Source organism: Myotis brandtii, unplaced genomic scaffold (assembly GCF_000412655.1).
Source record: "Myotis brandtii unplaced genomic scaffold, ASM41265v1 scaffold111, whole genome shotgun sequence".
In the NCBI taxonomy this organism is placed as follows: domain Eukaryota; kingdom Metazoa; phylum Chordata; class Mammalia; order Chiroptera; family Vespertilionidae; genus Myotis; species Myotis brandtii.
Window position 1 is genome coordinate 3,437,787 of NW_005353789.1, and position 13,552 is coordinate 3,451,338.

The 13,552-nt window shown below is 35.4% G+C and overlaps 1 protein-coding gene across 1 annotated transcript in view; it reads left to right on the plus strand.

Moving 5' to 3' along the window:
* ANTXR2 (anthrax toxin receptor 2) overlaps window positions 1-13,552 on the plus strand; it is a 134,847-nt gene that overhangs the window by 27,309 nt on the left and 93,986 nt on the right. Inside the window, exons 8-10 of the mRNA XM_014544711.1 lie at window positions 4,276-4,336; window positions 7,187-7,285; window positions 9,152-9,221. Of these exons, the coding sequence (XP_014400197.1) occupies window positions 4,276-4,336; window positions 7,187-7,285; window positions 9,152-9,221 (230 nt within the window). The remainder of the gene's footprint in view (window positions 1-4,275; window positions 4,337-7,186; window positions 7,286-9,151; window positions 9,222-13,552) is intronic.

The following is a 13,552-nucleotide window of genomic DNA, read 5'->3' on the forward strand; positions in this document are numbered from 1 at the left end:
GAGAAGTAAAAAAATATGTGTTTTATCTGTATAACACAAATTTGCAATGGAAAGCAGTAAAAGACAATAGAGAAAAACTAAATAAAAAGAAAGCAAGCCCTATGAATTTGGGTATCCTATATATTATTAATTCAGAGGATAATCTAAAATTTTTATTTATTCCAAGTCAGTGGTATTGGGAATTTTAAAACAGACCTGTAGAGGTCCGAGCAAGATGGCGGCATAGGTAAACACCGGAAAGTCAGTGGTATTGGGAATTTTAAAACAGACCTGTAAAATCCCCAACAAATGAAAGTCAAAGTTTAGTGACATTCATTTGAAGATAGGAAAGAAACCAGATTTTAGATTGTTTTTGATAACATAAAAGGAGTCCAGGAAAACAGGCAACTAAATTTCACTAGTTTGTTAGATATTAGGTTTTATAATGGTTAGACTGTCAAAATGGGTAGTAGAGTGCACTGGTTAGAAGAACGGGCTTTGGACTCAATCAGACATGAATCTGGCTCTACTCTTTCAAAATTAGTTATTCAGGGCAGCTTTTAAAAATCTCTGTAAGCCCCAGTTTTCTCATCTGTAAAATGGTTATAAAAACAGTATGTATTCATAAGACATGGGAGGATTAACTGAAGAAATTCAGTAAAGTGCCTAGCACAGTTTCTGGAACATAATGATTATGCAACCCCCCAAAAAAGTGATAATTATGATTATCATTGTTAGTAATTTGTTTGAATTTTTGACTAGTTATATTTGTATTCAATTTAGAAAGTTGACTGTTGTCATCCATATTAATATTTGAGGATTTAAAAGTAGGGATTAGGTAATGATATAAATAGTACATGCATTTGTAAATATTCCTTAATACTAATATCACTTTTTAAGTGAACTGATGCTTTTGATCCAGGAGTATACTTTTCATGATGAACATTAAGTTCATTGTCAATTTATATATATTTTATATTCCAAAATCTCAAATGGTGCAATTTTGCATGTAGTGTGTGCAAGACTTCAAGTGCCCTGATTTTATGAATGGTATTTGGCTTGTTTTTAAATTTGGTTGATGGTGCTATTGGCTCTCTCTGATGTCAACCTTTATTTGAAACTATTTTCTGTTTCTATTGAGATATAATGAAGACAGATAGAAACACATATTTGAAGAAATATCCTTACAAGAAATCTGTTGTACAAATCATGGAAGTACAGAGTATGACAGATAATGTATCAGTTATGAAAATTGGGACACCTGATCCAATGTTCAATCAATCAATAACAGTATTTGATTTGATAAAAATTAACCAGAGTGTTTAAAATATTTGTCCCTCTCTGTCCATTGTCATTTAGTGATGACAATTTTAATAATAGACTCATTTTGAAATCTTGAACATTTGATCTTGTGCAATTACTTGGTGAGAATAGGTTAGGAACTATTTTGTATTTATCTAACTGATTATTTAAAAAATGCAATGATGTAAACTTTTGCACACAAACATTAAATTAGTTCAACTTCTGGTTGTTTTCTTAAAAATAGGAATATGGTAAACTCCAGATAGAAAAACCAAAGTTAGGATAAATACTATTTTCTAAGAATTTATATACTTTCATCTTTCTCTTTTTTCCCTACCACATTCTCTCTTTGTCTTTGGTTATTTTTTCATTTGGAAATGGTTTTGGTGAACTTAATTACAAATTATGCATTCCTGGCTTTCCAGCATTCACAATTGATTGGAAGGGGAGATGTTTTTTCACATAAATTAACTTTATTTTGCCTTATGTTAGTCCTAATATGATTGTTGTTTTGCTTATTAGATAGACATTCTTAATACATAGTCTCATTACTTCATGCATTCAGTCATTGTTCTGTAAGTGTTTCTTGGTTGTACTGCATGTAAAAACCAATGTGCCAGTCCAGAAAGGGTTGAGAAGTGTAGTGTGATTCTATTTCTATACTCAGAGTTTGTCTTCTGAACAAGGAAGTGATTCATCCACTCAAATAATATGATATAAAGTCCCAATAAATTTTAAAAAATGAAAATATAGTTTAGAGAAAGGCAGGTTGGTCTGTGGTAAATTCAAATGCATTGTGTATTCCTGTGTATAAATATGTATTTTTACAAGTTACTGCAAGATATGAGCAACCTTTAAATATTCATCCCTGCTTAATGTAACTTGATTTTTTTTTAAATTTCAGATCTGAGTGCAACACAAATTGCTAAATGATCCTGAACTCTTTGTTTAAAATCTAATACTTTACAGAGCATTAAAAGAGTCTAGTTTCAGAGATATAGACCATCAGTGGTACTTGAAGGTATTTAATCTTCAGTGTAAGGAGAGCTCTATAAGAATTGTTCATTTAATCTTGTTATTGAAACTATCATTTAAAAAATGCTTTGATAAATTACATCAAATAAAGGTGGAAGTCAACATGCACATTTGTCTTAAATATTACAAGATCTGGTTTAATTGTGGTCAATTTGGTAGGAGAGAGAAAACCAACATAATTTCAGAAATTCACACAGGTCATTCTGGGATATATATTCTTTGACATGGCCTTTGTAAAATCTCTTTACAACTTTTTGATTTACCTTGTTCTAAGAAATATTTTTTAAATAAATTTCTATTTCAATAGATTAAATCTTTAAACTACTGTCATACTTCTCCTTGATGCTTGAAACGTTTTTCAGTGAATCTAACAGAGGTGTGGCTAAAAACCAATAAAGAAATTGTAAACTTGGTGAAGTTCATAATAAGATCTGTTTTAAAATTAGTTCTTACAGAACTGCTGGCAGAGAAAACAGATTTGAGGGCTTTGTGTTTTTCTTTGACCTTCCATTTTGGTGGCTCACTGTTCTCACTTTCATTTCAGATCCACCAAAGCTAAAGCTATAATGTGTTTTGTTTTGTTTTTTAAGTTGGAACATTTTTAGCTCTGTATTCCTTTAGCAAAACTTTATATTTTGTTTCCTTTATAGTCTTGTTATCTGGATTATGTTAAAATATTTAAAGATATTAGTGATTTAAGATACTTCCCATACTAGAGTGCACCTTTGACAATAGTCTTCAATTCTTAATTCTTTTTTTAAAAAAATATATTTTTATTGACTTCAGAGAGGAAGGGAGGGAGAGAGAGAAATATAAACATCAAAGATGGGAGAGAATCATTGATTGGCTGCCTTCTGCCTGCCCCACACTGAGGATCGACCCTGCAATCTGGGCATGTGCCCTGACCAGGAATTGAACCGTGTCCTCCTGGTTCAGAGGTCAATGCTCAACCACTGAACCATGCTGGCCGGGCTTAACTCAATTCTTAATCGAACAATGGTACTCCCTCCTCAGTGGATAAGATAAAATAGCAGACCCAGAGGAGGTATTTGGGTGTGGAAAGTTTTTGGGGTGCTCTGGAATCTCTTTGGTCAATCTCTTTCTGCATTTAAATAGACCTCATCTAGAATTTCTCAGATATAAAAATTTATTACATATGTTTCCTAATCACTAGATGAAAAGTGGCTTCACTGGGAAACTGTCTAAAAACATTTGCCCCCATTCAGAGATGCATAGTCAGCAACAAAATTCCCTCAGTTGAACCAGCTGATTTTTAGAGTCTGACCGTTTATATTTTCACTGTTGTTAAAGAAAGCACTGAAAATGTTATTTCCTGCTACAGTCCTTCCTTCCTGTTCTAGTTCTGAGCAGGAGATGCTAGAAACCACTGTGCGTGCATTATCTGTTTTCAACTCCCGTCAAGAAAGGAATGCTGTGCAAAGATCATCTGGAGTTTGTCTGAGTTTGATAATGTAGTGCAGAGCAGTTCTAAAAATAAAGACAGGATTGTTGTGTCCATTAAGAACGGCCTATTTCATCATTGTTGTTTTTCACTTGTAGCCTTGTGCCTTGTATGGCGGTTTCTATTTTTTCAGGACAAGCTAAGAAGAGCCATTCTGTGTCTTTGCCCTGGGAATGCGGCGCACAGAATCTGTGTTTCTGAGAATAATATTTGGCTCATACAAGGAGCCTGTGTTCTGCAAGTGTCATGTCTGATACATATAAGCAGTATCAGCACTCATAGGGATTGAGGCTCTACAAAATAAAGCCTTAGAATACATACTGAAAAACAATACAGATGTCCTAAGAGCTTGGTGACTGTGCATGTGATAGTTAATAGATGTTTCTCTGTCATCTGGTGAAGTTAAGGGGAGGACTCAAGATTATTAGTAGTCTTATAATTCACTTCACATGTTAAAATTTCGTTCTATATCTTGGTCTTCTCTGTTTCCTTTTTAGATACTAGCTCGGTCATGCACTGAAATCCTGGAATTGCATCCCTCAAGTGTGTGTGTGGGGGGTAAGTGGTTAGAATTTAAAAATACCATGGAAGAAAATGTGTTTTTTTCCTAGTTAAAATATATGATTTGAAACGCATGTTGGAAAGAGAATAGCAAAATTAACTTTTTTGGCATCTTTGTCTGTAAGAATTTTTAAATAATTCCTTGAAATATTTCTATTTTAAATTCAAATTTTTTAAGACTGGAGTGTTATTTTAAATAATGAACATATTGTGTGACAGGCTTTTAGAGTCTTCTGTATATTTAGTTCATGTTTGAGACCTTTCCTATGACAAGTAAAATAAAATATGAAATTTTGTCTTTTATCTGATTATACAGACAGTCATGGATCTGTAGAGTTTGAGCTCCATGCTTTGATAACCAGGCCAAAGGCCAGTATTCACCAGCTCAGGGCACATAGGAAGTGACTTAGGGCTTGATGGCAGGAAGGAAGCAGGTGGCTTCTTTAGCTGGTGCTAAGTACAGACTCAGGTTTTAACACATCAAAGCCTTCCTTACCCAGAGCATGAGCCTCTCTGGCCTTTTCTATTTCTCATTCACGTCTGGCCTGGAGTTCATTATAACCTGATTTTACTTAGGAAAGGAAAAATTATTTGTCTGGTGGGGGAGGAAGTGTGCTGTGAAGTTGACCATCGGCCTCCCAACGCAGGACATGGTGTTGAGTTCTGTACCTTCTAGTCTCCTTAGCTAATGATTACTGAGATGTTTAGGAGGAATAGTGCATTGGGCCATCCCAGCAGTTTTATAATTCCTGATTCACAGATGGGGAAACTGAGGCAGAGAAAAATTACTATTTGCTATTAGTAATTGTCTTATTAGACCCCTTTGTCTGACTGACTCTAAAGCCCATGTTCCCTTTCTACTGAGTCATATTTTAATTATTACCTGCATTTTATTTTAACTTATGAGTAAAATTCCTTTTATAACACACTTAATGGCCAGTGACATAGCAGTATTTTCTTCCATAGTTATCTACACTAATAAAAGAGAAACATGGTAATTAGCATACGACTGCTACCCTTTTCATTGGCTAATCAGTGAGTATATGCAAATTAACTGTCAGCCAAGATGGCGGCCGGCAGCCAGATACTAGCTCGGTCATGCACTGAAATCCTGGAATTGCATCCCTCAAGTGTGTGTGTGGGGGGTAAGTGGTTAGAATTTAAAAATACCATGGAAGAAAATGTGTTTTTTTCCTAGTTAAAATATATGATTTGAAACGCATGTTGGAAAGAGAATAGCAAAATTAACTTTTTTGGCATCTTTGTCTGTAAGAATTTTTAAATAATTCCTTGAAATATTTCTATTTTAAATTCAAATTTTTAAGACTGGAGTGTTATTTTAAATAATGAACATATTGTGTGACAGGCTTTTAGAGTCTTCTGTATATTTAGTTCATGTTTGAGACCTTTCCTATGACAAGTAAAATAAAATATGAAATTTTGTCTTTTATCTGATTATACAGACAGTCATGGATCTGTAGAGTTTGAGCTCCATGCTTTGATAACCAGGCCAAAGGCCAGTATCCACCAGCTCAGGGCACATAAGGAAGTGACTTAGGGCTTGATGGCAGGAAGGAAGCAGGTGGCTTCTTTAGCTGGTGCTAAGTACAGACTCAGGTTTTAACATATCAAAGCCTTCCTTACCCAGAGCATGAGCCTCTCTGGCCTTTTCTATTTCTCATTCACGTCTGGCCTGGAGTTCATTTTAACCTGATTTTACTTAGGAAAGGAAAAATTATTTGTCCGGTGGGGGAGGAAGTGTGCTGTGAAGTTGACCACCGGCCTCCCAACGCAGGACATGGTGTTGAGTTCTGTACCTTCTAGTCTCCTTAGCTAATGATTACTGAGATGTTTAGGAGGAATAGTGCATTGGGCCATCCCAGCAGTTTTATAATTCCTGATTCACAGATGGGGAAACTGAGGCAGAGAAAAATTACTATTTGCTATTAGTAATTGTCTTATTAGACCCCTTTGTCTGACTGACTCTAAAGCCCATGTTCCCTTTCTACTGAGTCATATTTTAATTATTACCTGCATTTTATTTTAACTTATGAGTAAAATTCCTTTTATAACACACTTAATGGCCAGTGACATGGCAGTATTTTCTTCCATAGTTACTTATTATGTATGTGTTAGATTATGTGTTAGATAGGAGGTGTCTGAGGGGATTGAGAGCCAAACACTATTTAAACAGTTATAATATATCATCTTGCAGCTAAGCAGCACACATTTATTTGCCAATCAAGATTTTAGATGGTAACTTTTTTTTCTAGCATGTTATTTCACTCTCTAATGTTAAGTGACTGCTCCTGTTTATATACATAGAGTACAATAAGTTAAGTCAATTTTCTTTAGTGACTGGCCAGAGATTATCTGTAGTCCAAAATACTTTACCTCCAGTGAGTTATAAATTTGTATGCAACAAAAAATGAATGTGGGATTAGTAATGTGAAGAAGCTGTTAAAGAACTCTGTATGGTGTGTCATACATAGATTAAAGAAAACACAACACATGACAGTTCTAAGAACCAAAGCACAGCAATCATTGATGTTCTTTACATTCCCATACCTCAGTACCTGAAAATAGAGAAAAACAAAGAGGTTTTATTTCTTCTCATATTTTCCTAAGGAGAGAATTGGGGGAAGTTTGTGTGGTAGATAATATCTCCACTTTTCCCCTAAAGGGTCTAAGAAAGCACGGAGAGTTGGAAATAGAGCCATGTCTTCTTTGTTATCAGTTGGCTGAATAGTGTGAAGAAATTCATTCTTTTTACCCTGATTTTTCAAATTATATCTTTTTTTTTGGTAAAGCAGTGACTAAAATGCTTATTTTTCTTTTTACTTCTAGAGGAATTTCAAATCGTTTTGAATGGAAGAGGACTCAACTTGGGCAGTCGCAATGGCGATGTTCTCTGTACCTACACAGTAAATGACACCTACACGAAGAGTAGGTCCCCATAACCTGTGTTGCTTTAATACCTGCTGAGCAAGTCCACGTCAGATGTTTTCCTCTTTTCCCAACTGAAACCAACTGTCCTATATTTTTTAACAAAGGAAAGGGAAATGAAGTCCCATGATAATAGAAATAGTAATAATTATTTAATTGTTATTTAATGAAGGCAATGTTTGTTCATAGCTTAAATGTTGGATGCTGTTCTGAGTAGCCTCATTACACAGACGATGGTCTTGTGGCTGAAAGAGTCAAATAACTTGCCTGTGGCGACACAGTCAATAATGGGCAGAGCTGAGAGTTAAACCCAGTTTTCCTGTCTGCACTCTGTGGTGACTGCATCAACTGCCTGATTAACTGCATCTTTTTCTAGATTTATTTCTTATCACTCTTGCTTGAAAATCTCACTCACTTGGACTACTCTACTACTTATTGTCACTTGTTTTCTTTATCCAATTTCCCAATAATTTGTCAACTAGGTTTTTGAGACAGGCTTTTTGTCTTATATTTTATGTCTCTAGTGCCCACCCAGCATAGTGTTTATTGATTATAATCATATTTATGGAATTAGGTTTTATTTTTCCTAGCTTGGCTTTTAAAAAAGCAGATGAGTATAATGTTTTTATCTTCATTCTGAGAAATACTCCACTTACATGATCTTAGTATTCTGAGCATTTTGGGTTTCTGTTAAGACATTTTTCCCTCATTGATTATAGTGTCTTCTAAAATTTATACTGGAAGGCATATGCTACAACTCTGAACTCTGGTAGAATTATTTCTTGAGAGGTTCATCTGCAATTTTGCTGTTTATCTGATGGTACTAAACACTCCAATTAGCATAGCTTTGGCTACACACAGAGTAACTAAGTGTTCAATATGTGTTTGTTGAATTAAAGTGGTGATGATCTCAGCATGATAAATGTCATAATGAATTCCTTTCTTTTCTATTAAGATTATCATTTTGGTAAGGCAAGACAATAACATTTTTTAACGAATTCTCTTCGTCGTAGGTCCCAAAATTGAAGAGGACAAATGATTTTATTTTTATTCAGTAGTCTTCTGTACCTAAGCATTAGCTTTATCTAACTCCTTTTGATTACATAGCTGAATTGATTTTACTATAAACATATTTTATACTTGGCTACATAAGATTAAGTTTATTAAAGTAAGTATTCAAACAAATAAGTAGAGATAGATTGTATTTTCATAATTCCCATTCTAGGATTATCCATTTGATCATGTAATGTGTGAATATTTATAGTCTAGATCATTTCCTCACATATTATTAAAATTGCAAGGGAAACTTAAGCATGCAGCTTTATAAAATATAGATTTTATATTATAGACACAACTGTTTTATTAAACTCTTGAAATAAATTCATTCTCTTTCGGACATTCATCTTCGTTTTCCCATCATTTCTAAATTCCGCTTTTAAATATTTATACCATTTAAAAAATCTAAGGTATTTGACAAATTGGGGGGGGGGGAGAGTGGACATTCATCTTTGTTTTCCCATCATTTCTAAATTCTGCTTTTAAATATATATACCATTTTTAAAAATCTAAGGTATTTGACAAATTGGGGTGGAGATGATAATTTCATAGGGTCTACAAATGTATGTGAACTTAGTCTAAGTAAAAATGTCATGATTTATAATTTATCAATACTATGTATCAATGAAATATATAACTTCTATTTTTCATTCCTTTTTTTTCTCCTTTTCCTATAGATGAGTGTCTGTTTTTTCATGCTAGTATATCTAACATTCCATACTTGAACTCTGATTGTCTTTGTCTTTCATATTATTAATAAACTGAGATTCATAAAACCCTTTACCAAGTCTATGGCATTTTATTTTCCAGGTGTAAAGCCAGTAAGTATGGAGGGGAATTCTGTGCTTTGTCCTGCACCTAGTCTGAATAAAGTTGGAGAGTAAGTACTTCATTAAAAACATTTAAAAACATTTTAGCTACCGATTATTAGGGAATGGTGACAGATATACATTATTTGTTTTATTATATTTTTTGTATAGTTTGAACATGAAATAGTAAACCCTAAACAAACCACTCTGATTAGTACTTCACCTCTACTCTTAGTTTAGTAAAGTCTGTTATATCTTATTTCTTAACTATTGATTAAAAAGCTATAAATATTTATCTGGGTGGGTTTGAGATCTATTGTTAGAGCCTTTAAAAAAATCAGAGCCACAGCCATTATTTTGAACTTCAGAGTATTTAATTTACACACACACACACACACACACACACACACACACACACACGGTCCAAAGTGAGATTTTGACTAATTGCTATAGTTTTTAAATATTAAGGTTAAAGATAAAAATGAAAATGGCTCAATAAGGCATACCTCAGACTAGGAAGTACTTTTGCTTTAATTTGTTTCTCAGTCCTGTCAAAGTCTATATTCTTATGTTCTTCAGTTAAAAAAAAGTGATACTTAGTTTGGGAGAAGACCTTTATTTGAATTACCATACACAAGTAATTTTACTAGTAATTTATTATTTCCATTTATGATTTTTTATATCTTCTCTATTAAGAAGGAAATGATTGGAAACATTTCAAATATTCCCTAGCCCAATAGTAGTGGATACAATATGCTTATGATAATGAATAGGATACAGTTTTGTTTTTTTAGGATCACTTTCAACAGATCTTGAACCTCAAGTAGAGGACAATAAAATATACAAGGCCCCAACCCAAATTCTGGATTAGTGTTCAAATAACGAAGATTATATTTTTCTCGATGGAAACCAAGAGAATCAATCATGTTAGTAGTTTGAAGTTTACTTGAGCACTTATCTTCAGTGGATGCATAAATATTCAAGATATCTATTGAACATCACTTCGGGTCACCTAAGTAAATTCGGGCAGTATCAGCTGTCTATTTTAAATTGATTGAAGGAGTGCAAGTCTTCTTTTCTTTCTATAAAAATATTCATTTTGTGTTATGTAATAATCTAGTTTTATTGATAACATGCTCATGGCTGTATCAGGCTGTGTCTTGGAATTTGAAGCAGATCCATTTTGCCTAGAGCCAGCTTAGCCCCAAGTGCACAGTGAGACTCCACGACTTTCTGAGTAATCACATCTGTGTTAGCAGTGATAAATCTATGGACTTGATGTTTGGTTCTATTTTAACAAATCTATAATTCCCTATTGATCCTCCTGATCATTCTCTTCCATCTGCTCCTGTGGCTGTCTTTTCTGTCTTAGTCATTGGCAGCTCTACCTTTTTTGTGGTTCAGGTCAGAAACCTTTGATTCATTAATGATTTCTCTTTCATGCAGGCCATCAAAGAACCTCATTAGCTCTACTTTCAAAATATGTTCAGAATCCAATCCTTCCCCACCACCTCTACTGATACCATCCTAGACCAAGCTACTGTCATCTCTTGCTTAGCTTATTAGTCTCTCCACTGGTTTTTCTGCTTCTGTTCTTGGCAGGAGTGATCCTGTTAAAGCACTTAAAATTGTCCATAATGAGTTCCCCTTTCCACTCACAGTTAAAGTCGAGTCACTGCAATGTTTTACAAGGTTCTACAGGATCTGGCCCCTCCTATGTCTCAGACTTCATTTTCCTTTTGCCCTTCCCATTATGGTCACACTGGCCTCTTTGCTATTACTTAACCACGTCAGCTTACTCCCATACCAGTACTTTTACACTTGCTGTTCCCTCAGCTTGAAATGCTCTTCCCCTCATGGTTCACTCTCTTACCTTCTTCGTCTTATTCAGAGGTCTTCTTCTTAGTAAGCTCTTCTTGGTCACCTTGTGTAATTATACAGTCTTATTGTGTCTCCTTCTTGCTAGGGTGCATTTTGTTAGCCTTGTTTCTCGCTGTATCTCTAGCACCTTACACATGCCTAACCTACAGTAGATTCGCTAAATGTTTGTTACCTGAAGGATGAATACATTTTTCTCCAATACTTTGGTTTACTAGTTATATAAACAGTTAAAGGAGCGCATTTGGTTGCTGGGGGCAGGGCCTATATCAGGTCAGAGAAAAATGATCAGATTCCTATTTTGGAAGGAATGCCATTTAAGAAAGCAGAAAACTATCTTGGATTTTTTTTGAATATTTATATCCATTTATTTGGGAGCTTGCTTTGCCTGTAAACTCATGACCGATAAGGCACATTGTTGCAAGATCATGGGGGCTGAGGGAGAGAGACCAATATGAGGATAATGGTAAAGGACAAAGTGAGAAAACTTCTTGTTTCTTCCTCCCTCCCCCGACTCCAGGAGCAAAGAGCCACAGGTTTCAAAGTCCAGGTGGCCTCCTCTTTACCCCCACCCTTGTTATCAAGCTTCCTTTAAAGCAACACATCTTTAAAAATTAAGTTCTTCTGTTTTTATTTTGTGTAATTCTTTATTATACAAGTCCAAAAAAACAATGCTTGGGAATTCATTCTCAAGAATTTATGTAGAACAGGTGGCCTAGATTAAAGCCTTGGCAAGATTCTTGGCCAAGCCGAATCCACAAACCAGCAGATCATGCACAAAGGCAACAGTTCTGGTGAGAAATGATGAGTTACTCCTGTCGGGTACAGGATCCTAGAGTTGGTCAGTTTAGGAGCCAAGGGCCTTCTGTCCTTGAAAGTATGAAACCAGGTCTGTGCCAACTCAATACGGCTGCTCTAGGAAGCAACAACAGCTACAGATAATAGAAACACAGCACAAGGAAAAAACCCTGTTTATATTTTATTGAGTAACAAGGAGCTCAGAATAGTCTGTTGTATTTATTTGCCTCCTGCCAAGCCCAGAGCTGCCTAGGGAGAGGATGCCGACTGACCTTGTCCAGAGTGCCTCTTTTGCAAAGTGGTAGGCTGTAGCGACAGGTGTTTCTTCTGTTCTTTTTTGTGGTGACCTACCTCTTCCAGAAACCAAGGGAAAGAAGCTGACAAACTGCTTAGAACGTCTGTGTACAGTTCAAGTGCATAGTGATTTCTGCGCTGCTCTTTGTGTTCAGACACACCGAGTTTACCATATATGTCAGGTTTCCTCTTGGTTGCCTGGACTGACAATGAAGCTGATTGCAGACAGATGATTAAATACGAATTGAGCACACTCTGTATGCCATGGATACGCCCTGGAGACACTCTCATCCCTCTGGACCAGGGGTGGGCAAACTTTTTGACTCGAACAAACTGCTTAGAACGTCTGTGTACAGTTCAAGTGCATAGTGATTTCTGCGCTGTTCTTTGTGTTCAGACACACCGAGTTTACCATATATGCCAGGTTTCCTCTTGGTTGCCTGGCCTGACAATGAAGCTGATTGCAGACAGATGATTAAATACAAATTGAGCACAATCTGTATGCCGTGGATACGCCCTGGAGACACTCTCATCCCTCTGGACAGTGCAGGGCCCTTGACTCGCCTGAACCAAATGGCCATCAGTACATTTTCTAATCTGTGCTTTCTGTGTGGGAATCCCTTCTCCCTCCTGCTAGGAGAATGGATTCAGTACCCCCAGATATTAGCCAGTGTGCCTTCTGAATGTTTTTCAATTTGTTATTTGCCAAGAATAACTGAGGAATAATGATATTTTATCTTTTAATTCTAAGAGGAAAACTAGGTTTGGGGTTTCTTTCTTGTGTTGTGTTTCAGTTATCTTGGATTTTTAATAGTAGTGTCTACTTAAGGAAGACACATTGCTTTCTTCTCCAAAGTAATTATAAAATGCAATATGCCTGGTCTGTCCCAGACACTGAATGTGCTTTCTTTAGAATTTGCCTTTGGGAGTAGTTTCCTTTTGAAGAGACTACCATAGAGACTGCTGGTAGTCTTTAGTGACTTGTAGATAGGCTACATTCAGGAGATGTGATTTTTAAAGATCATATAGAGCGTAATAAATATCAGACATGACATCCTCTGTTTGGCTTGTGACACTAATATTTCACCTACAAGCAAACTGAGATTGTTTGGGGAAGGAGCTTAGTCTAAGGTAATTACTTTTGATCTTTTTATTTTTTGAAATCAAGTACATTATGCCACTGAGGCAAAACTTGAGAAGATTTTGTTAGTGTATGAGGTATTTAGGGACATCATTATTTTTTCTACTAAGTATGTTGCAAGTAATTTGGAGCTTTTCTTTTCCTTGACTTTTCTTCAGATGCTTTTGTAGCTCTCTTCTGAGATTGGATTAAAATCAACACAGCCGAAACATTTTAGCCTTGTAAGGTGACGGATGCTTAATATGCTTGCTTAATTATCTTTTGGCTAAGGTTTCAAACCCATTAAGTAGC